Source organism: Hylaeus volcanicus, chromosome 4 (assembly GCF_026283585.1).
Source record: "Hylaeus volcanicus isolate JK05 chromosome 4, UHH_iyHylVolc1.0_haploid, whole genome shotgun sequence".
Classification (NCBI taxonomy): Eukaryota; Metazoa; Arthropoda; class Insecta; order Hymenoptera; family Colletidae; genus Hylaeus; species Hylaeus volcanicus.
The window spans coordinates 4751159-4773775 of NC_071979.1; the positions used below are offsets into that span (position 1 = coordinate 4751159).

Here is a 22617-nt window from a genome sequence, read left to right on the forward strand (position 1 = left end):
GTACATACCGAAGAGGATTTCAGTAGTATGAGTGATTTTAGTCAGACTTGAAGTATTGTGTAACTCATGCATCTGACAGTGAGTTGAAATAACATTGAAATCTGTTACAGGTTTCGTCAGAAAAATGTTTATTAAAAACGAAAAACTAAACAAAAAATAAAAAAGCGAACTAATCGGACTCGGAGAATCGTGCGAACATGGCAACAACCAACGGTACCGTGAATTAAAAAACATATGAACGCAGAACTGCATTCACCAACCGTTGCTATCGAATACATCGCACGTGTCTCATCTGTTTGTGTAACGTTTTATACACAGTACTGTGTGAAAGACTTCGTATGTATTACTTTACATCGTTTTTCGTTACGCAAATGCATTCATAAATACAGCACTGTACAAGGATATTTCACATTTTGATCACCCTGTGAATAGGAAGAAATTCAAACGTTTTCTGCACAGACGAAGGTATCGATGTTTGAAAAATTGCTTAACAGCCACGGAGCCTAGCGCGCACAGTAATGCGATTGGCGTTTGCGATACCGGTGAACGGAGAAAAAAAGTAACAGAAGGGTTGACCAATTATTGGAGAACTTCTTTTTTTCCGTGTATTATATGCGCCACGTTTTCGATGTTTTCCATTGGATGGGCGTGTCTCTCGCTTTCAACATCGGCTTTGCAACGATTATTATTCATGTCGATATCAGGATATCGAGTTACAGGTTGTCGCTTAAACGTACCCCAATGAAGAGGACAGTGACAGAGGAGGAAATAATTTACGTCTGTCAATTACAATAAATAATCACGTTCATTTTCATTATCTTAAATGAACAATCACGTGGTGGCCATTATTTCGTTGTTATTTCTTTTTTACAACCCTCCTTCAAATTGTGAAAAGCAATCGTAATGGTATAGAGTTGTAAAATGAATAAAATAAAAAAAAATATATAATTAAATTATGTGTCTAATAAATAATTGTTGACGTAGAATAAAACTTCTATCTTCTGTGATTCGAAGTGCAAGGTTACTCTTAGAAATATTTATGCAATGGTGTGACAACGTTCAAAGATTCCTTCGAAGCGAAAATTCAAAGGAACAGGAGAAATAGTAGGAAACATTGTATCCCATGCCATTCTACGATCGTTTTGTCAAGAGAACGTTTGGATCCATTGAGTAGTCACCTTACGGAACATACAGAGGGCACTTACTTACGGAGCATTTGCATTTGACTCGGACTCTGCGAGGATGACACCCACTACATATCACGAGAAAGCTTTCCGACCAATTTCACGGTGTACCTACGTGCAGAGTCGGTCTGTGCGTGTTAACGCATACCTACAACGGAATTTTCGTTCCTTTTGGACAGATACTCGAGTATGAAGAACGTTTAACGAGATGATACGGTGCCAACTCACGCTGCTAATTATCCGTGTACCCGGTATTTCTGCCAGCGAAAGTATTCTTTTCACGAACCTTTTGATTATATCCAGCAAAATATACGTGATGTTTTTCTAGACGCGCTAAGGAGCAGTAAGAATATCGCAAAAAGCAAGTTCTGATATTTTGAAAAGAAAATTGTTAACTGTAGACAAAGTGTCACAGAGAAAGTATTCTTGGAAAAATAAACATCGTGTTTCGTGTTTTTAGCCATTGAGCATTTGTATACTTATATAGCTATGCATTTATATATTTATGTACGTCTACATATATTTATTGTAATATTTATAATAATTTACTTAAATGAATCAATGTTTTCTTCTTTGCTGAAGAATATCGAATTAGCGAGTGGATGAAAGTTTTATTATATTTTGAGCAATACAAACAGAAATATATTAGTATGAGAAGTTAAGCTCGCGTAAGAAATATAATATATTATATTTATCAAAGGCCTCCGAAACTTCTCCTACGTGGAACGAGTAAATTCTAAAAACTCATTTCATTTTAGAAAGCGTCGAATGGTATCGCAACAATTCTGTGCCGTGTCGTTAACACTTACATAACAAATGTCGGATAATACAACGAATTCATTTACCGGAGAGCGCTTCGCGTTGGTAAAGTAAACCCGCGTTGCTTTGTTGTTTGAAACGTTCACTTTTACAAGTAAACGAATCCTTTCACGGTGGCATCGTAATGGAGGCATGTTGGCTGAAAAGGAACCAGCAAAGCCAGAGAAATCGGCCATACTGAATCGTGGTCTACACGTTTGCTCATTTAGGAAACTTAATTATTCTTGGTATGGTAGTGTCGACGCTGGATACAAGCTGCGGCGAAGAGAATGTTCCTCTTATTCGCCGCATACTAGCATAATGCCATAACATTGTTTCGACTCATTTCTCACTGCGCGGAGATTGAAATAAATCCTGGAGTTACGTAATTGTCGCATATTAAATAGGTACTATGAATAATACGAATGCCAGTGTAATGTATACACTATTAAGTACAGCTAATAACAAAAATAGAGTATGAAACTAGTTTGGATTCGTAGGTTTATAATTTAATTATTTAAAAGCGAGTCGCTATCGTTGTCGCTAATGCAATCATCTGTGCCAAAAAGCGATACTATTAAATTGTCGAGAGCTTTCCACGGATTTCTCCGCAATCGTAGAGAACCGAAAAAGGGGACGTCCCAGATTTCGTCGGTCCAAAGTGGACCATCTTTCTTCTGCGCCTTGTAATGTAATTGTATTCTTTCGTCGTTCTGAAAAGGCCCAATTGGAGCAGTAGTTTCTTTGTGTCCGGAGTTTTCTTCCCGAAGCTCGACAACGAGCTTGCCCAACAATTAAGCCGTGTAAAGGGTGCGCTTTAACGATCGCAGCATTTCAAATTAGTATTTTCAGCGCATTGGAAAAAGTTTCTTCCGAGCTTTCCGCGAAACATCCTCGATTCGTCTAGTTTAAGAAGTTTCGAATTTCCATAAAAGATTTAATCCTCTTTCCGCGTTTACTTCACTTTGGGCGCGCTTAAAATTTAAATCCGTTTTAAATGTACAAAATGGCACCCGGGGATGCTTGGCGATGCTTAATTTTCACGCCAGACGTAAACTGGAAATTATCATTTATGATTTATACCAGATTGTCGTTTCAAAGTTTCCGAATCAGGTTCATAAATTCGTAACTATTTATTTCCGGTATCTCCCATAGTATAAATTCCATACTATATGGATTGCATTTGTTAGAGTTTTTAACAACGAAAACTAATTATGGTTCTGCATCAAGGAATGAGTATACTTTGGCTAGAATATCATTTTTATAAATACACAATTATTATGACTTTACTGCTTTATTGTTTTATTATTATGACCAAACTACTTTGTGATGCTTTGCTCCGACATAACTTCCAAACACGGATAGGTAAAGTAACTACTAGCATATTTTTGCGTGTAATATCTTTTACATAAATGCACGTTTAAATTTTGTTTAATCCCCAATATTTTGTTTAAATTTATATACAGTCCTAAACCCTGAGATTGAAAATATTTCGATGTCTGCTAATATTAATTATATTTATAATAATTTACTTAAACGAAGCAATGTTTTCTTTTTTGCTGAAGAATATAAAGTTAGCGGGTGGATTAAAATTTTATTATAAAATATTTATAAAATATATTAGTATGAAGAGGTTAAGATCATGTAAAAAGTTAAATATATAAAAGTACAATATATTATATTTATCAACATATTTATCAGATATCGTGATATCTGTTAGCTGGAATAACTAAAAATTAATTTCTGACAATAATTACATTAATTACCAACAATATTTGTTCAAGCCAAACCAATTACGTTTCTTTTGAGTAGCTTCGTATGCGGACGGCCTAATAGTTCCCGAGATATTGGACCCCATAAGTTTTGTCCCGCTAGACCGCTGAAATATCACACTGTGCAGCGCCTAAATTAAGCGCATGTAATTTAAGCTGACAGTTTGCCTCGTCGATTCGACGGTGACGTTTACACTGCCTCGAGGTAAATAAAAGTTACTTTAAATTGCTTGTTCAGTCACTGGCGTTCCGATACGTAATTACTGGATGTGTAGCATAATCGAACGTGCTTCGAGCGCGGCGACCGAAGGAACAACGTGCATCGCGCCTGACAAACGACGTTGGTTTAATTTATTTCCCAAGCATGCACGATAATTTCATTTACGGCGATGTAACTGAATTATTTTCACGCTAGAACATGCCTGAATGCTTTCTGTCGGTTCAACTAGCGACGTGGATGCGCTATCTTAATTAATTACTGCGTGCTGGAAAGAACTTAATGAATTTCGTACAATGCCGTGTCACCGTAAAGAACCGCACACATGAATCGCATCCCACCTTAAAAAATGAGATTTAACGAAGCGAGTAATCTACTCGAAAGCCGTATCGCATCGTTAATTAGTTGACTTTTGATCTTGGCTTTGGTTAACAACGTATTTCGTTGGAGTAATTATGGGGTAACGCGCGAGTGTGATGGATTTATAATGAATTGTTTGTTTGTTCTCTCTTTATTCTCCCAAGTGCGATGAATGGACCGATTTGTGACTAAGTTATTGAATTATTAGGCGACTACATGTATAATAAGTCATTCGTAGCTAAAATGTGATTGGGTACATATTTTTAAAAACTAACGAAACTCGCTTATTTATATCGGCGCAATAACTGTGCAACAATTAAAAATCACTGCTTTGCTTGTTTCATGTTTCATGTTGCATATAAGATCAAGTTCGAAGAGATTAATATTGGGTTGTCCGGAAAGTTCATGCCTATTTTTAAGAAAAATTCAAAGGCATATTTGAATTTTGATGTGTATTTATTGAATTATGTATGTAGCATTTTGTTCCACAACCTTTCCACCTCTTAAGGACCGTACACATTTCATTTGTTTTCAGCCATTCCGATATATTCAGACCTGTACCGCCTACTAAAAATCGGCATGAACTTTCCAGACAGCCCAATATACAATGCATTACTTGTCATATTCTCTCAGCTCAACATCACTTCAGCAGAACCTGAATTATTAGTGTTCCAGCGAACGGAATCGATGGGCACTGAGATAAACTGTCGTATTTCGTGTTATTCTAGAGTTTGATTATCTTATTTTGAGCTCCTATAATCGGTCTTTTTTCGTTTCTACTCAAGAGTCTGAAATATTTAAGCCTAGAATCGAAAGATTGAGTAAATTTTACTCCTTACGTTACCTTTTCTTACTTCTTTAGACTTCATTGAAGACATATATTTAAAATTTATTGTTATTTTTAATCATATACCTTATTCCTTGATATTTTATGTACTAATGAAAAGAAAAACTTGGGTATTTTGAAAAGGAGTAAAAATTACTCAATCTTTCCATTAAAAGACCAAACCTTTCCATTCTAGGGTTGATAATACAGATGGTGCTATAATTATGCTCCACAGTGTACAAGTCTTCTAAAACTAGTATTTCCACGTCGTGAAGAAAATGATGGCGTGTGGCATCTTCTTGTCGTCCACCGTTGCAAGCTTTCTGCGCGTAAGAAAGGTCGAACAACCATCTGTGTTTATGAAATATTTAAGGAACATCTCGCAATCCTCTGGCGAACTCTTAGATCGCTGAAAGTTTACGCGCAAGAAGCTGGCTGAAATTGCTTATGGCGCGATAAAAAGTCGCGGAAACGCTCGGTGCATCTTCGCGAGCGAATCGATTCCATAGCTCTGGCCCAGTTTCAGCCAATTATCGTCGTGTTTCTTTCTTTTCCCTCTTGCACCTGGCAACTTTTTACGCGTTAAGTGAGTGGTTGGAGGACTTGGGAACAAAACGAAAATCGCCGGGTAGGAGGAGACCCCCGCCCCCCCCCCCCCCCCCGCCACCGCGATGCCACTTCGAGGAATAGAAGGCGGAAATGAAATTTCATTAGCAATGTAAATACGGGCCGTTGGGCATTCTACTGTAACGTTTTCAAGAACTGCCGGGTAGACGTTGCCTACGCTTTCAGGGTGCGCCTTCTTTGAAGTCATTATCATTTTGCTCTGCGTCGCGCGAAATGTGTGCAACGTCTGACGCGATACTTGTTTTATTTTCAAGTGCAACAAGACTTCGCGCGCGTAGTTTGCGAATGTATACTGTAGAAAAATTTAGTCTTGGTAAAAGTGAAAGAAAATATTAGGTGCGTAAAAAAGTTCTGAGCTTTGAGGTACAGAATTCAATCTTTATTTAAAGACGAACTGAAAGATATCAATCTACGAAGTATTTCTCGTTTGAATGTCAGCCGAACGTCAACGCTTTGCAATTGCAAAAGGGTACATATCTGTTTGTGTTACGACGATAAAAATGAATACGGAAGCAGTATACGAAGCGTTTACATTCTTGTTACGTCTCGTACCGTTTTCTCATATCAGCCCTATTCGTAACTTTTAAAGTTAATTTTTGAGGCTAGGAAAGCGTGATTGGATCTTTAATCAATATATAGTTTAATTAAAGAGATAAGAAACGAACAATATAATTATAAAAAAATATATGAGCAAATGAAAGAAATAAATTGTATACACACAAGAAAAACAAAAAAGAACCGAACGTATTTCATGTTCTTTTAGTAGGTGGTAGCATAGCATGCCACTAATCTGTAATATAATAAGGCGCGTTATTCAATAGGAACCTTTCAGATGTTAAATCTTTTATCGTGTGTGCCTTATTTTAAAACAGTGTTTGTGATGGAGAGTCCGAATAACAGAGCGTTTGGTTAACAGAGAATTTGGGTAATGAGGGTTTGGATATTCGAGGTTCTACTGTACTAAATTTTCACATCCAGGTAATAACAAAAGCACTTGGACTATTCGTGACGTTTGCATTCGTCGTTTTATAATTTCACTTTTTCTCTTCTCTCCTAGCGCCGGAAAACACGCGCTCGACTCATCTTCGTTTATGAAAAAGCTCTTTCAGGAGAAGGGAAAATGTTTGCTTTCGCGCGCATCCCTTGCTCTATTGTTTCCTAATTCGCATTGTTTCGGCGAAACGTAAACACTTAGCACTGGCTGTCATTCTGAAACGTTGTTTCCAAGTCGGTGTTATTCGTAATATAATTTCTCGCGAGATTAGTCCTTCCCGAAATCGTGTTTATCTTTGTTCATAGTTCTCGCCGTACGTCGAAAATCGTTCCACTTCGCATTCAGTTTCCATTGAGCGCGATACCTTTGAGAATAATACGAGATATTAAAACGCCAGCAAGCTTGTCGTCTTTGTTGGGCTCATTTTGAATGTATTAAGAATTATTAAACGGCTCGGAAGTATTACGAAGGGAAGAAATATCAAAGAAAATTAAACTTCCTTCCTCGCTTAATCTCAGCAGCTCGTTAAACGTAAAAGTCTTTATCGTGAAAAAACTCCTGATTGCTAGTGTGCACATTTTTCGTAGAAGAAATCTAGCCCCCACGAGCAATTAATTTTCCACGATGAAAAACTATTCAGCGTTTCTTTCATGTCCGCGTACAAAAATGTATTTATTAATTTCTTTGAAATGTCACCGGAAATGAAAGCAACACGTGCACGTCATGGTATTATTGATTTTGTCGTACCAACTGACCCGTTATTTCATTCCCTTTGCTGCTCTCCTCGCAAAATTCATTTAGAAATTACAAGCGGAAGTTTAATCATAAATTACACTTCGTACGTCGATCTGATCTTTCATTGGTAGACTGTGGGTAAATTGAGTATTGGCACACATCTTACGTTAACTATAAGGAGTTCGTCAAATGCTCGCAAAGTCGTCTAGAGTTGCAAAGGGTTAATATACCACTTTAATTAATACATAGAGATATTTAAAGCAAATTGTGCGTGCCAGTACTCTTCGCATGTAAATACGTTAAGCTCTGATGAGGAAATCAAGGTCTGATGAGAAAACTCGCACGAGTTTAAACGATTTCATTTATTTGTTTCTGTTAACGAAGCGAATTCGATGCATCCTTTATTAAATGTCACAATATGAGAATATTACAGAGGTATGGACACGATATCACTATCATTGGAACATTATTACGACCACGTTGCAAATTCATTTTTGTCGAAATAATTTCGATTGTGGGTTAAATTTAAGTCGATAACGGGAATGTTGATACGCACACACCAAATATGATTTTATTCTTTCGATGTTTGATTTCCGTCAATATTTTTTTAAGCTTGTTACACGCTCGCGTGTCGGTAGAATAATGTTAATATTTACCTTGGAAATTGGTTATGTCAGTAAAATTCGACGGGAGATTTTTCGATACGAGACGAAAATTTCGTTTTCCCATGGTAACTGTTGATCCCTGGGAACAAAATGAAACTTTGGGCGAACCGAAAAGGAAAAGACGACGAATTCGCTTCTCTGGCGAGCTTTTCCCTTTTCTGAAGAGGTCATTACTTCGAGTGGCCTCGAGCAGTTCCGCGTTATACATCGCTGGCATGATAGCGACGAGACCCATAACATTATTTATTAACAAACGCTACAAATCGTCACTTTTGAAATTCGTCTAAGCAAAAGAATAGTTTTACTGCCGTGTCTCTCTATTTCGCTATTAGACATAGTACACGATTGAAACTTTTGTCTTCTTGCACATAAACCATCCATTGATTGTATGTTCTGTGTTTATTATTTTACAGAATTGTGTCTAAACTTCACTAAAGTTGAATGCTTTGAATTGTTTCATTTTCGTTACGTGGCTGCCTGTAGCAAAATAAACAATTAACAGTATAATACTCAGTTATTATTTAGCGCTGTACTAAATTTGATAGGACTAGATCAGAATATTTTACGTAATCTCACTTTTTAACAGACTTCGGAAAGGAGGAGGTAACTCAATTCGACATCTATTTTTTTTTTTTATTTTGGAGAATGTCCTGCATGAATTTTTCGTTTCCTAACAAGAATGATCACTTTTATGCATCCTCCTTTCACGTGGCTATATCAACGAAGAAAATGATTAAAAATAAACAACAATTATCTTTATTACATATCTATTAGGGGGACCAGAAAGTAATGTCGTTTCTTTTACATTAAATTCAAACAAACAAATTTATAATATGTTTTTACTTTTATATAATTAAATTACTTTTATATAATTGTCCTCGTTATCAATAACCTTCTGCCATCTAGTCTGCAAATTTTCAATACCTGGTCGATAAAAATTGATTGGTAAATAATAAACTGGTAAATAATAAACAAGTATTTGCATTCGCGGAAACGACATTACTTTCTGGTCCCCCTAATAGTATTACTCCATAATTATTCGAAGTTTCAGAAGTGAAACTCTGTAGGAGTCATCTTAAAACCAATTACGCTATTCTATGCATCCGGTACGTTTCCGTTAACGGCTTCGTTTATTTAACGACAGCCACGCGATTATATTGACTTTTGCGACGGTATCGACAGACCGATACACGAGACGACCGGTTTCTTGTCACGCGAACTCGCATTCGCGTGAATAATCTGAACGCATTGCGAGCACGTGAATTATGACGCTATTGGATTTCAGCGTTGTAGCGCAGACACAAAAGCGAAATCAAAATGCAATCGATGTTGGCGCAGCTGCCAAGTTTCGTGAAAATGTTCAAATGCGATTTCGGCCGACGCGGGCGCATGGAACGTCGAAAGAAAAAAATACATTGCCCCATTAACTACAGTTGATTGATCGCGGGTGTTGATTGCGAGTTAACGATGGCGTTGGCATTCGTGCCTCGGTGAAACGGACAGTGCTCGGGTTTTTTTGAAAGTAATTGGTATCACCATAGGGGCTCTAGTTTCTCTTTCAAACTTTTACACTACAACTATTTTTTTTTTAGTTTGTCGTCAGCCGAGTCGAATACAGTTTATGAGAAATATATACTTCGAGTTTTAAGGGGCGCTCTGGTTTGAACGACTGAAATATTGCCGAATTTCTGGAATCTTTTCTCTTGAAATGGTAATCTATTTTATACAGTAATATTAATATCGAATGTGTTACTCACTTTTGGAAAAATTTGCTCGATTTGGGTTAATTTTGATTCGGAGCATTGTACTTGCCTACTCTGTCATGGGAATATGCCAACATTTATGAACATTTGTAGAACTATAAGAGTTGCCAGTAGCGGGTTTCATTATTCGTATGCTGTTTTGTAGATACGAGAAACACACGCAACGTTTGTTTCAACCTTTTTCGGCTATCTCTCGTTCCGCGGCAGCTATTCCACGAAACAGAAAAAAAAACTGCATTTTTGTCAAGGGTAATGGTACCGACGAGAAATGGTTGCACGTTACGGATGAACTATTCCACTTGTACACAGTGTTTCACAGTTGTCTCAAGTTCTTGGTTCCATTGTTAACCTACGATACCGTGGAAAAGTCTTAGACTGGTACAGCTTCTACATCTTTATCTCTGAAGAAAGAGTACAAATTTTGATTTAACTTATATACGTATTTTATTCTGATATAAAATTCCATTACTTCTTGGAAATATTGTGCATTGCGTAATCATTGTGTATCTAAGTTAAATTTTAATTTAAATATAGTTACGTAAAACTCAGGAGAGGACAGCTCAGAATTAACCCTTAGAAGCCTGATTTTCCAAATTAAATTTAAGAGAATATGAATTGTATTTATTATTTGAACAATTTTGACAGCTGACGTTTATTTTTTTAACTTTTGTTCAAAGGACCATTATGCAATGGTAACGTACATACAGTCGAATATTAAAAACAAACCAATCGCAAGTGTACAATTCGATTTAAAAGTCCGTCGAAATTTTTGGTTAAATCCACTGCGTTCGTCACGCGTTAAAATTACTCGACTATATTTAGTATTTACAAATTAATTTCGCAGCCCTTGCATACTAAAGTGAAGCAATTGCACAGCAAAATGAATGAAATGCTCGATTATTCGGACTTGCAGTACCTGTACTTAGGTTTTCAAAGAATTTGAAAAAAAAATTGTCGATATCGTCGAATCGACGAGTGAAAATACAAAGCACGTTTTCTCGCATTCATAACCAGTCGCATCGAAACGTATTTATTTTCGTCGAGTGTAACGTGAATTTAAATCGTGCTTTTGTAAAATGCATGCCAATGGAAATATTTTACGAAGAACTGTTCTCTGTCTCTCTTTTCGATATGAAATTGCAATTTTTTTTTTTAGATTGTGTAAAAGTAATTTTTTGTAAGAAGTGGTTTATACAAAGTGTTTTGAATTAAACTGCAGTCTGTTTGATCCAGTCCAAGTAAGATGAGACACGAGTGTAGACTGTAGGATAGTCGGTGAGTGCACACGCCATTGACCAAGACACAATTCCAACAATTTTTCCATTAACGGTTAGAGGACCACCAGAGTCACCCTGTGAAGAAAATTATTTTAATTTGTATAACCTATTAGGTTGTCCCAAAAGTCTCTTTCCTTTTATTAATAATTGATACATACACAATATTTTATGTTTTATGTTACATCACAAAATTGTGTACAATTCATTTCGCTCCATTACTGTTACAGCATCAATGTCTAAGAAATTAGATTGTCTATTTATATAAACACTGACACAGAAAATAATTGAATGCAACTCACGAAAGAAACTTTTAGGGCAACCTGATACTTTCAACGTATTATTTAAAATTATTAATGACTGAAATGAAAATTGTGATTAAAATGATATTGTTTCAATATCTGGAAGTATCGCTCATAGTAACGATTGTTTTAATGCATGAAACTATTTAGTAAAAATTCTAACTTAGCGAGAGTCACCCTATAAAAAAAGCATATGATTCACTCAAATAGTCGGTAAAATAATATAGTATTAACAATTTGTAATTTTTAAAATCGTAGTTATTAACGTTATTAAAAATAATAGTAAAATTGTAACTCACGTTGCACGATCCTTTCTCGACTGATGGATCATTGGCACAGACTTGAGTGGGTCGAACGGTTTTGCCTAAGACTCCGTAAGTACTTTTGCATTTAGCTTGATCAGCTATGTAGAGTTTAGCCTTCAAAAGTTGTTTGGTGCCTGGCCCGCCCAGCTTTATAATTCACGGTTAACTTTATAATCGATACGTATTGATACTTGAAACTTGAAGTAGTTGTTCCGTGGGTTTATTTAACAGAGGATTTTAACGAAATTTCGCTTGTTTGTTCTTTAATTAAATATGAATGATACGAGCCTATTTCAATTTCAATTAACCACCCCAATTTTATGAGAAACAATATTAAAATTTTATAATTTTGTCACAGACTTCGATTATCTTGTATTTTAAGTTCGATAAGGTATACTTTAGAACGTGACTATCTCGAAACAACTACTTTAAATATTAATAATCGAATGTAATTTGAAACTCACGTGGATATCACCCCATCCCGATACGACAGCTGGTGTGTTATTTGGGATGACTTCGTTTACTTTTGGCAGGGAAACAGGGGCCACGGTTCGACTCATCACGAACGGAGTTTTCAACTGTAAAATTAGATATAAGAACTGGAGCACCTCGTTTATTCATAGGACGTTTAGTTTCAAAAATAAAAATTAAAACCTTAGAAAACCTTTTTCTCTGAAATTCAATTTTTGCAACGAACCTCTACCTTTTCAATTCTTATTTTCGAAACTAAGCGTGCTATAAGTAAACTGTAAATATAAACAAATTTCGTCTCATCGTCCCCTATAAGTTGATATTTTTCAAAAATTGATTTAATGGATACCAACATTTCTCCGAGTCTATTTCTCGAGTATAAAGATTCACTTACCTTTATCAAGGCTATGTCGTTCACCCAGGAATCTCTGGAATTGTATCCTGCGTGTACAATCATTTTCTCGACCTGGTGTACCGACGTGCGGCTATCCAAACTCACAGTCCCCGCGACAACCTCGATGGGGTAGCTTTGCCTGTCAACGGTATCGCAAATTCAACAATATTGTTCCTAGGTTAGAGAACAATCAGAGATTTCGCTTCACGGAAATTTACGAAACTTACTCATTGACGCAGTGCGCTGCTGTGAGGACATAATTTTCATTAAGCACCGATCCACCACAAAAATGATACTCGGATCCCTTGGTTTGGAGAGATACCTAAATCGTGACAGTAATATCTCTTTGTAAATTATCGTTCCACGATATTTTTCAATTTCTTTTCATACGATTCTCTCAATCTCGTTGAACGAAATTTATTTCTATTTCTATTTTATAATTTCAGAGCTTATTATGATGTTAAATTGAAAAGAATTTAAAATCATTACAATGTTGTCATCTGATAATTCTGTGTTTTCTGATATCTCTATGTTTCTTTTTATTTTTCTTTAATTTTATTGACTGAAGTTTATTTTATCACGACGAAAGTTGAAGTTAACAATTCAGCAAAGATAGCAATCATTTCTGTTACATACTTGTTTTCATTTACCTGATATGGAATTTCACCTAGCTTCACAGATTCACCATTTACGATTCTAGGGTCGAACTGGTACGGCACCGCAGCTGCAATTATACGATAATAATATTGTTATTAGATTATGAGTGTAATTTCATCGATTATTGTTTTAGGAATATTGATAACTAAATATAAATTTATTGGTTTTACAGCAACAGCATAAAATAACATTACTAAATGTAATTTTTCTACGTTCAGGTCCTGATTTATCAGTTAATTAAAGGTAAAACTGTATAAAGTATATAATATATTTCATGATAATAAAATTTATGGCAAAATTAGCCGACGTTCTACAAACGGGAGTGCGTTTCAGCGACTTACCATTGCAGACTGTCAGTAAGACGAAAAGTGAAATTATTACTAGAGACATGTTCGTTCGCTTACTGCGTGGAAGAGGTAATGTGAACACGAGTCAATAATACGCATTAATCTGGACATTATATACCAGCAGATTAGCATCTAGAAGACATCACTATGACACAGTAATCATTTTTATTTTGAGTACAATCGAGATAATTTATCAGAATTATTTTTACTCTCGATAAGCAGTATCAGTGTCATTTCATTTGAGATTATTGATCTAGCGGAATGAAACGGAAATGAGGATGCAGTAATCGTGATATGGTTTATATCTGAATCATCAGTTTTATTATCTGTTGTAATATCTGAAAGTACAAACATGTTTTACGTACAAAATTTTTAAATTTTTAAAAAAGATTTAAATATTTCTCTCGTGTTTTCAGTTCGTCGAGGATTGTAATTATTTTTAATTTGCAATGCTACTTTAATCGATTCCAGTTGTTTTAATATTCGCAGAAATGTAGGTGGAAGATTCGCATTTAAGAATATTTAAGAACAGATGTTCGGATAAAGTATCGCTTGGTGAAACTTTCTCGAATCAGACTGCATTCTTCGCGATCCAATCCAAGTGAGACGTGACGCGAGTGTAAACTGTAGGATAGTTAGTGAGTGCACACGCCATAGACCAAGACACGATGCCCACAATTTTTCCATCGACAGTGAGAGGACCACCAGAATCACCCTGTGAAGAAAATTATTTTAATTTATGTAACCTACTTTCAACGTATTATTTAAAATGATTAATGATTGAAATGAGAATTGTGATTAAAATGATATTATTTCAATATTTGGAAGTATTACTCATACAGGGGTAGCAACGATTGTTTTAATGGATGAAACTATTTAGTAAAAATTCCAACTTACGTTGCACGCTCCCTTTTCGACCGAAGGATCATTGGCGCAGATGTGTGAGTCGTAAACGTTTTGGTATACACGTTTGTAAACATTCCTGCAATTAGCTTGATCAGCTATAAAGATCCGCGCCTTGTACAGTTCCTTCGTAGTTGATCCGCCATACTGCATAAATCAATGTTAATGTTGCATTCGGTGTACAAAAATTGCAAAATATGTATAGTAATTAAATTTTGGAATTTATAACAATTATATATGCTGTTTAAAAATAAAAATTCTAACGTTTATAATCTTTCAGGAAAGGTTTATCTGTTTTTTGCATCGAATCTCTTTATTAGGTAATAAAGCGTTATTGCAATATATTATAAACGAAAAGATTCAGTACACTAATACGAGATTTCTGAGAGCGGATTGGTGCTTCGATTTTAGTTGTTGCTTCTCTAAAATTTCATTATTTAATTCGATATAAATTGATACTTACGACATCAGAACCCCATCCTGATACTACAGCTGGTGCGTTGACAGGAATAACATCGGTTGCTTTCGGCAGAGGAACTGGAGCAACACGTGTGCTTGTCACGAACCTCGTTTTCACCTGTAAAATTGATATCATTTATGCATAAATATTCGAATAATCATTGGTTAGATCGAACCTTAAAAAATTAAAATAATAATGTATATAAGTAAATAGTATAAATCAATAAACATATATAAATAATGTATATATCTTTAGCCTCAGCCCGCTGATTCAAATGGAACGTTCGAGTATAACGATATAATATTCAATTCGTGCAAAGCTTATGAAAATTATCAATAAATTTGTACGCCGAGATTGTCATTCAGATCGTAATACCATAAGCCAAGCAAATTAGTATTTATCAGTTTTTTTTTTTTAAATCGATCGAAATACAAATCCTTAAATATCTCGAAGTGAGATTATGTTAAAAAGAAAGCAATTCATTCGCCGAGGAAAATTACATACCTTGATCAAGGCTACGTCGTTTATCCAGGAGTCTCTAGAGTTGTACTTCTCGTGGACGATAATCTTTTCAACCTGGTGCACTGAAACTCGAACATTGACGTTTACAGTGCCAACAACGACTTCGATCGAGCTGGGAGTTGTGCTGTGAATAATATCGCAGTCTTTAGTATAATTAGTGTTCAGAATTACTTAGTAATGTGGCGTATCTGATCGTTTGGCTGATATATTGAAAAGGCTTTATAACGTCGCCCGTGTTACTTTAGTAATTGAGTGTTCCGCTCGATTGAACATTACTGAACTTACCCTTGGACGCAGTGCGCTGCTGTGAGGACATAATTTGCATTAAGCACCGATCCACCGCAAAAGTGACGGTTCGATCCTTTGTTTTGAAGCGATACCTACATTGCAACGGTGATAACTCTTTAGTGATAACTCCGGGACCAAAATGTGATATTTATATTTGGCCTGAGCAATACATCGCAGTATTTATGCTTTGTATATTAATGAATATATTTCTGTTTTGTAATTTGTAAGTTTATTACGATTTTCACTTGAAAGATATACTTCTTTTTTATTATCAAGTATTGCATGTTCAAAACATTATTCTTATAAATACAAGGAAAAGTTAATAACAACGGGTAAAGAACATTTATTGAAAATTTGTTTTTCACTCACCTGATATGGAATTTCACCTATTTGCACCTTTTCGCCATTTATGATTCTAGGATCGAACCTGAATGGCACAGCGCCTGCTATTGTAATGATGATAACGTTATAATTATTAACCAAACATAACGCTCGAAATTGTTGTACTAACTGTTAATGGCGCGCATTGTAATTCACCGATTATTAGACCAAACGTGTTTTATGCATTTATGGCATGCACAAACGTAAACAATGTATATTGAATTTATCTAGCGCATTTGCACACATAGAAAATTAAATGGTATCAGTATTACATTAATTTATGAAATATATTTTACATACGTTCAATAAGTATGTTTTACAATACATTTTGCAATACGTTTGTCAGATTAGCATATACCATGAATGCAGAGTAACTAGAGTCAACTGATTCCATTGATTTTAGATTTTAATTTTTACGAATCAATATATATATAATTATAATGTTAAATTTTATTATTGCTTACCATTGGAGAGTGCCAGTACCGACAGGAGTGGAATTAATATTAGAGCCATGTTCCTTCGATCAGTGTGAGCAAGAGGTAAACGTCACACTGGGAACATGAGACAATATTATGCAGAAATCTAGACCTTATATACCTCAATAGCTCGTCAAAATGTCACGTTGAGGAATCATATTTATCTTGATTAGGATTCCGACTGAATATCTTCTTGATACATATTAGCACACTCATTGTTTTATCAAGACGATTTTTGTTCGATAAGCCAGTCGTGATACGATTTCCTCAATAACGATTGCTTGTCCTAGTTGAATGGAATGTCAACAGAAACTCATTACTCTTCGGATTTTTAATTGGTAAATAAGATTTTCTTAGTTTTTAATAAATACTATTTCTAAATGACACAAATTTATATTCGTTACTTTTACTTTATGTTGTACAATATTAAATTTAGTTACATTTAGTATCTATTTCGTAAACTATATAATTATTACGTAATAGTTGTGTTATTTATTAAAGGAAGAATATATTAGATAAGCAAATACATTATGGACATTGGTAAACAGAAGATATACTTCTTTTTTATTATCAAGTAAATTATCAATAAGCTAACATCGTTTCCTTATATGATTGCATGCTTCCATTGATAACACAACGATACGACAACAAATAACGACCTTTAGGATTCGTGGCACGCAAAGTTCGAATGTGTCGCATTCAAATAGTAAAATTTGACAAATCTTTGAAATCATTAACGATCATAGAACTTGCACTTAACTTTTACATGAGCTGTAAATATACTTTTGGTAATCGGGTATTACAGATTAAATTTAAATTAGAAGAAATATAATTTATTACAATAATAGATTCACAGAGATAATGTTACAGAACACTGAATTATGTTTTATTTTGTAAATGCTTCGTGTGACGTAATAAATAGATTAAACATCATTATTTGCAGTTAAGCTATACAGTACAAACGTCATTTTTATTACAAAGATGTTAAAATTATTTCGCTCTTGTTAAAACATCAGTCCTGTCTCGTACTCTTATCGCTTTTCATTTTTATTTCGCATTCCATTCGGCAGATTTACACTGCATGTGCCTTGATCCAATTAAGGTGGGCTGATACGCGGGTATAGACAGTGGGGTAATCGGTAAGGGCGCAACCCATGGCCCAAGAAACAAGACCAACGAGTTTTCCATTCACGGTCAACGGACCGCCAGAGTCACCCTGCAAAAACATCAAGTTTCATGTGCACACGTTAATTCAAGTGAAATCACAGATGTGAATCTCTTTGGTCGCTATGTAATAATTGTACTTCAAATAGACTAGGAGTTAAATGATTAGGTGTACAAATTAATTCTGTGCCTTTTCATTCGTTTATACCTATAATTTATGTGAAAATATTAATTCGACATTTTGTTACATTGAATTATTAGCCTTCTAAGATCTCAACCTAATGTTCATTATAATGAATCCATACAGGGTGTCCTAGAAGTAAAGAACCGAACATAGGGGTAGCTGAGACGATTCTGAACCACAATTTCCTTTGCAAAAATGTTGGTTCGTGCTTCGGTTTTGAATTATTAACGAGAAACCACCGACCAATCACAGCCAATAATAATTAAAACACGAAGCACCATCCAACATTGTTGCAAAGGAAATTGTGGTTCAGAATTGTCTCATCTTCTGGGACACTCTGTACACATTACGGTGGTCCTTATATTAGTGACTTTTAAATGATAACTAATGACGATAATTCTAAAACAAAGAGTCGAAATGTAACGAAGTCTAACTTGCCTGAAACTACAAAATTATCATCCTGTAATCTGTATATACATATTATTGACAAGCTTATCTATACATATTTGTCATTGAAAGAGTTTTTATATGCGAATATGAACGAACAATTTAGACTAATTGTGTGAAACTTACGTTGCAAGATCCTTTTTCCACGGTTGGATCGTACGCACAAATCTGCGAGTCGTAGATATTCAAACCCTCCTTTTCATACATGTATTTGCAGTATTGTTGGTTCGCGATCAAAATGTTCACGCGTTGCAGGTAAATGGTTGTAGGTCCACCTTGCTGTAATCACACCGAGTGCATTAAAATTTGGAAAAAGTACTTTTGAAGGAGATTAAATGAATTACATATTATTTGGGATTTTTCTACTTACCCATAATCTGCCCCATCCAGAGACCGTCGCCAGTTGATTGGCAGTGATATTCTCATTTCCTGTTGGAAGAGTGACGAAGGAAATCTGTTTCGACGTTGAGAATGGTTTGTCGACCTGTAATGAGAAAATAGGGAAATTAAAAAATATATTTCATGGTATTTAACTCTGTAGCTTTGATACGAGGAGATTCGGAGCACGTCATTTGCGAAAATCGCATATTCATATTCGTTACACATACTTTCAGGACGTCTACAGGTGTTCTACCGTACTCGAAGATTAAACAGTATGAATTTAGCAGATTCTCTTTCATTTTTTTTCATTGTATTACCAAGTATGCCTAATTTACTTTTTATTTACCTTGTCTCATGTACCCTTGCGTTAGATTTATATAAACCGCAGACTTACAAACATTTCTAATCGAGAATCACTGAAGTATAGGTAAATCAAAATAAAAAATTGAACTTTACCAAAAAACTTCTATGCAATGAGTTCAGTGTTCTGTTTTTCCCTTTACATGGATCACTATTATTCGTATCTTTTTTCATCGATGCGTAAAGGAAACATGTTTGTTTCACCACTGATCGTCACTTAATATTTAATTACCTTGAGCAACGCGATGTCGTTCTTCCAAGAGTCTGTCTCGTTGTACTTCTCGTGAACAATGATTTTCACAACATTATGCTCGGAAGCGGGCTTCGATAAATTTATCGTACCAGCGACAACTTTGATTGACCCGGGTTGTTTGCTGTAGAAAATAAATTCTTGCATAGTAAGTCGGTCTTTTACGAAAGCTCAAAATTTTCAAAATATTGAATCATATTTACCGAACGGAGCAGTGAGCAGCAGTGATGACATAATATTTATTGAGGACAGATCCACCGCAGAAGTGGAACGAGCTATCTTTGTTTTGAAGGGACACCTGTGAATTATTATAATAATTCGTGAATATTTTAATAATTCGATAACGTTTCCTTAACAAAGACTTTTATGTATGCAGTATGGAACACAGTATCAGTTGCTTTTTTAAAATATACACACAATAAACAACGGTATCTCTTAGAAGTCTCCTTGAGACCTTCGTTTGTTGTATTCTGAAGATATTTTTATTAATAATACCATACTCACTTGATACGGGATTTCTCCTGGTTTCGCGTCCTCCCCGTTCACGATCCTAGGATCAAACCTTCCCAGCAGCCCAGCTGTGTAAATAATAACAGTACACAATAATTAGTACTCGGTGATTGTGGATGCACCGTTGCTCATTATGCAGCTGACAGTGCTTGTTTTATTTATTAGCTTTCAACGATGCAAATTGTTGGGGAAAGGCAAGCTCAGCAGGAACGTAACGATTGTTTAAAGGGACCGATGAAGAACTTTTTGTAATATACATTGGAATTTTTACTCAAATACTAACAAAGTAGTTTCTTAATCTAATAATTATTAATCCACACTGTGCTCGTGAAATGATAACATTAAATCTATAGCACTGATCTTTAAGTTACTAAGAATCAATGGAAATAATTTACGATGAATCATTTTTGACAGCTTTCCTAATCATTTAATTATAATTTATCTGGCTCAAGATCTGCATGCAATTAAAAATACCGACGAGGCTTAGTCGCGATTCAACGCTTGATCCCCTAATCCTTATTATCAGACTTATCGGATTGAACGTTATGAATGATTACGAATGATTAATGGAATGCAAATCGATCGAAAATCAGAGTTACGTACCATTAGAAAGGGAGAAGAGGGCGAAAACTCCTAACGTTACCAGCAACATGGTTTCGCGGCAATCGTTGCTGAGCACTGTGACGAAATCTCATAGACGATCATATTTTATACCCTCGGAATGAGTCTTTCAAAACTGCAAAGGCTTTGATTTCCCATCGTTCGAGATTAGATAGATCTGCAATCGGTAATGTGCCAACACTCTGATTTCGTGATTGATCCAGATTGCCGCGATTAATTATTTTCGTGATAAATATTTCTGACGATCGCTGATAAGTGGATCAGTGGGGACTGTTTCCTTGTTTCCATCCGCTGCTGTTTACACAATACATCCAAATGTATTGTGGAACTGAGTAAACGTTCTTTCAGCTTTGTATGGAATCCACAATCTTTTGAGATAATAGTTCTTTTAACTTTGCGTGTTTCAATTGTATATTTGCAGTGCACAGTAATACGTGAGTGATGTCAGTTTAATTTAGCAATTTTTATATCATCTTAGTGCCTCAACATATTACTTGTTAAATTGTCAAAATGCATCGTTGTATATGATTTACATTGATGTTTACAAATTGTCATCTGTTGTTTATAAATTTGTAGTTTATAATATTATGCGCGTCACGTAAATTTAATCGCAATTATTATACTTCGGCGTTTTAAGAATGCTTCTTGTTTAATAAAATTAATTAATTAATAAAACGTCGTGTTCAATTATGAAAGGTGATTAAAAACAAGGTTCAATGAGTTTAGGAGCTGATATAAAGAAATTGGACAAGGAATGTTCATTAACGTACTATCTCTGCTAATTACTTACGTCGAAGTGTCGAGACATTGCTTCTTTCTTTTTTAATGCTAAAATTCATCGGTCATAATTTGTTTTCTATTAACTCTGCTGCGTAGTTATTATTATTAAGAATAATATAAATATAAGAATGTTATTATAGAGTTGTGGGTATTTACAGAAGAATTGTAGATGGATGTGTCAATACTTGTGATATCTATATTATTAGTTGCTATCGATTAACTCAAGTGATACAAGACAGTGTTGTACATTGAAAAATAATTTTCTAAAGCCTCTTATACGGAACACAGTTTCTAATTCTTATTTGCATTCTTAAATATTCCTTTAACCGATTATTTACGGAATTTTTCAAATGTTTTTAAAATGTAGGCCTCCGTTTTGGTTTTATATCATCTTATAGAGTTGTCTCCATTAAGCTTCCAAAAGAAAAGAAGCTTGTGCTGGCATCCAAGGATTAAAAACGAACTTCATAGAAGTGGACTTGAAAGTCGCGATAGATTTCAAAGCGTTTAAATTAATATACCATGAGAAAATTGACGGTACTTATTAGTCCCGTCAGTAAATAAAGGGTTAAGAAACGTTGCCTAACGCATCCGACGTATTTAGGTATATTATTTATTGATCACACATTTCGTGACGTATGGCTTCGGATTTTCCCGTCTCGTGAGATCGTAATCTCATTTGATACGTAGTAGTTGTGTAAATATTGATACGATAAGGGAATATAGTTTACAGTAGTGATAGTGGCTACACTGAAAAATGATTTATCTTGGTCGTTGTTACTCGCGAACATCGAAGTTGAAGTATTCAACCCATAATTGCTTCGTAATTAATTATTTTAATATTCGAAGATAAAAGTATTCTATTGTAAATAACAAAAGCAATTCTACATTTACTTTAATTAACGCTGACCACTTGAATCACTTATTTCAATTTCCGTCTTGCGATATCATTAGTCACAAGTATCGTGCGCTTGAATGAGTTCGAAATTGACGTAAATAAATTCGTTTCGCAAGATACAGGTTAATATTATCTTGTAGGTGTGCCCAACTGCGCAATTCTTACAATTAGTTCGCCCAAGTGTGATACATTAATGGACAGAGTGCTTGTGTTATTAATTAATATGGTATTTATATGATCTTCTTGTAACTTATTTATAGTCTCTAACTAACTCTGATCGAGTTTCTGTGTTTTTGCTCGA

At 35.0% G+C, this 22617-nt stretch overlaps 4 protein-coding genes across 4 annotated transcripts in view; 1 reads left to right on the forward strand and 3 right to left on the reverse strand.

The window, feature by feature from the left end:
- Nucleotides 1-22617, forward strand: part of LOC128874883 (uncharacterized) — a 256873-nt gene that overhangs the window by 9252 nt on the left and 225004 nt on the right. The gene's annotated exons all lie outside the window — the stretch shown is intronic.
- LOC128874890 (chymotrypsin-2-like) lies at nt 10046-13800 on the reverse strand. Its single transcript, XM_054120026.1, has 7 exons — nt 13686-13800; nt 13338-13411; nt 12915-13009; nt 12688-12826; nt 12287-12400; nt 11817-11969; nt 10046-11293 (listed from the first exon to the last, which is right to left on the reverse strand). The coding sequence occupies exons 1-7, from the start codon at nt 13732-13734 to the stop codon at nt 11150-11152; spliced, it is 768 nt and encodes a 255-aa protein (XP_053976001.1). The 5' UTR covers nt 13735-13800; the 3' UTR covers nt 10046-11149.
- Nucleotides 13991-16858, reverse strand: LOC128874888 (trypsin-1-like). The gene is made up of 7 exons (XM_054120023.1): nt 16710-16858; nt 16234-16310; nt 15862-15956; nt 15559-15700; nt 15058-15171; nt 14589-14741; nt 13991-14406 (listed from the first exon to the last, which is right to left on the reverse strand). Exons 1-7 carry the CDS (start codon nt 16756-16758, stop codon nt 14263-14265), a joined length of 774 nt encoding a protein of 257 aa, XP_053975998.1. The 5' UTR covers nt 16759-16858; the 3' UTR covers nt 13991-14262.
- LOC128874889 (chymotrypsin-2-like) lies at nt 17539-20709 on the reverse strand. The gene is made up of 7 exons (XM_054120025.1): nt 20621-20709; nt 20012-20085; nt 19711-19805; nt 19490-19631; nt 18887-19000; nt 18643-18795; nt 17539-17937 (listed from the first exon to the last, which is right to left on the reverse strand). The coding sequence occupies exons 1-7, from the start codon at nt 20667-20669 to the stop codon at nt 17794-17796; spliced, it is 771 nt and encodes a 256-aa protein (XP_053976000.1). The 5' UTR covers nt 20670-20709; the 3' UTR covers nt 17539-17793.

What these genes read in the sequence shown, in the direction of transcription:
- LOC128874890 (XM_054120026.1), bottom strand. Translation starts at nt 13,734, where the DNA reads ATGTCTCTAGTAATAATTTCACTTTTCGTCTTACTGACAGTCTGCAAT. An exon ending in CTTACTGACAGTCTGCAATG is followed by an intron (nt 13,412 to 13,685) that starts GTAAGTCGCTGA and finishes GTATAATTGCAG; the next exon opens with CTGCGGTGCCGTACCAGTTC. An exon ending in TAGGTGAAATTCCATATCAG is followed by an intron (nt 13,010 to 13,337) that starts GTAAATGAAAAC and finishes GTCACGATTTAG; the next exon opens with GTATCTCTCCAAACCAAGGG.
- LOC128874888 (XM_054120023.1), bottom strand. Translation starts at nt 16,758, where the DNA reads ATGGCTCTAATATTAATTCCACTCCTGTCGGTACTGGCACTCTCCAAT. An exon ending in GGTACTGGCACTCTCCAATG is followed by an intron (nt 16,311 to 16,709) that starts GTAAGCAATAAT and finishes TCATTACAATAG; the next exon opens with CAGGCGCTGTGCCATTCAGG. An exon ending in ACGACGTAGCCTTGATCAAG is followed by an intron (nt 15,172 to 15,558) that starts GTATGTAATTTT and finishes TCAATTTTACAG; the next exon opens with GTGAAAACGAGGTTCGTGAC.
- LOC128874889 (XM_054120025.1), bottom strand. Translation starts at nt 20,669, where the DNA reads ATGTTGCTGGTAACGTTAGGAGTTTTCGCCCTCTTCTCCCTTTCTAAT. An exon ending in CAGGAGAAATCCCGTATCAA is followed by an intron (nt 19,806 to 20,011) that starts GTGAGTATGGTA and finishes AATAATTCACAG; the next exon opens with GTGTCCCTTCAAAACAAAGA. An exon ending in GCTGCTCACTGCTCCGTTCG is followed by an intron (nt 19,632 to 19,710) that starts GTAAATATGATT and finishes TATTTTCTACAG; the next exon opens with CAAACAACCCGGGTCAATCA.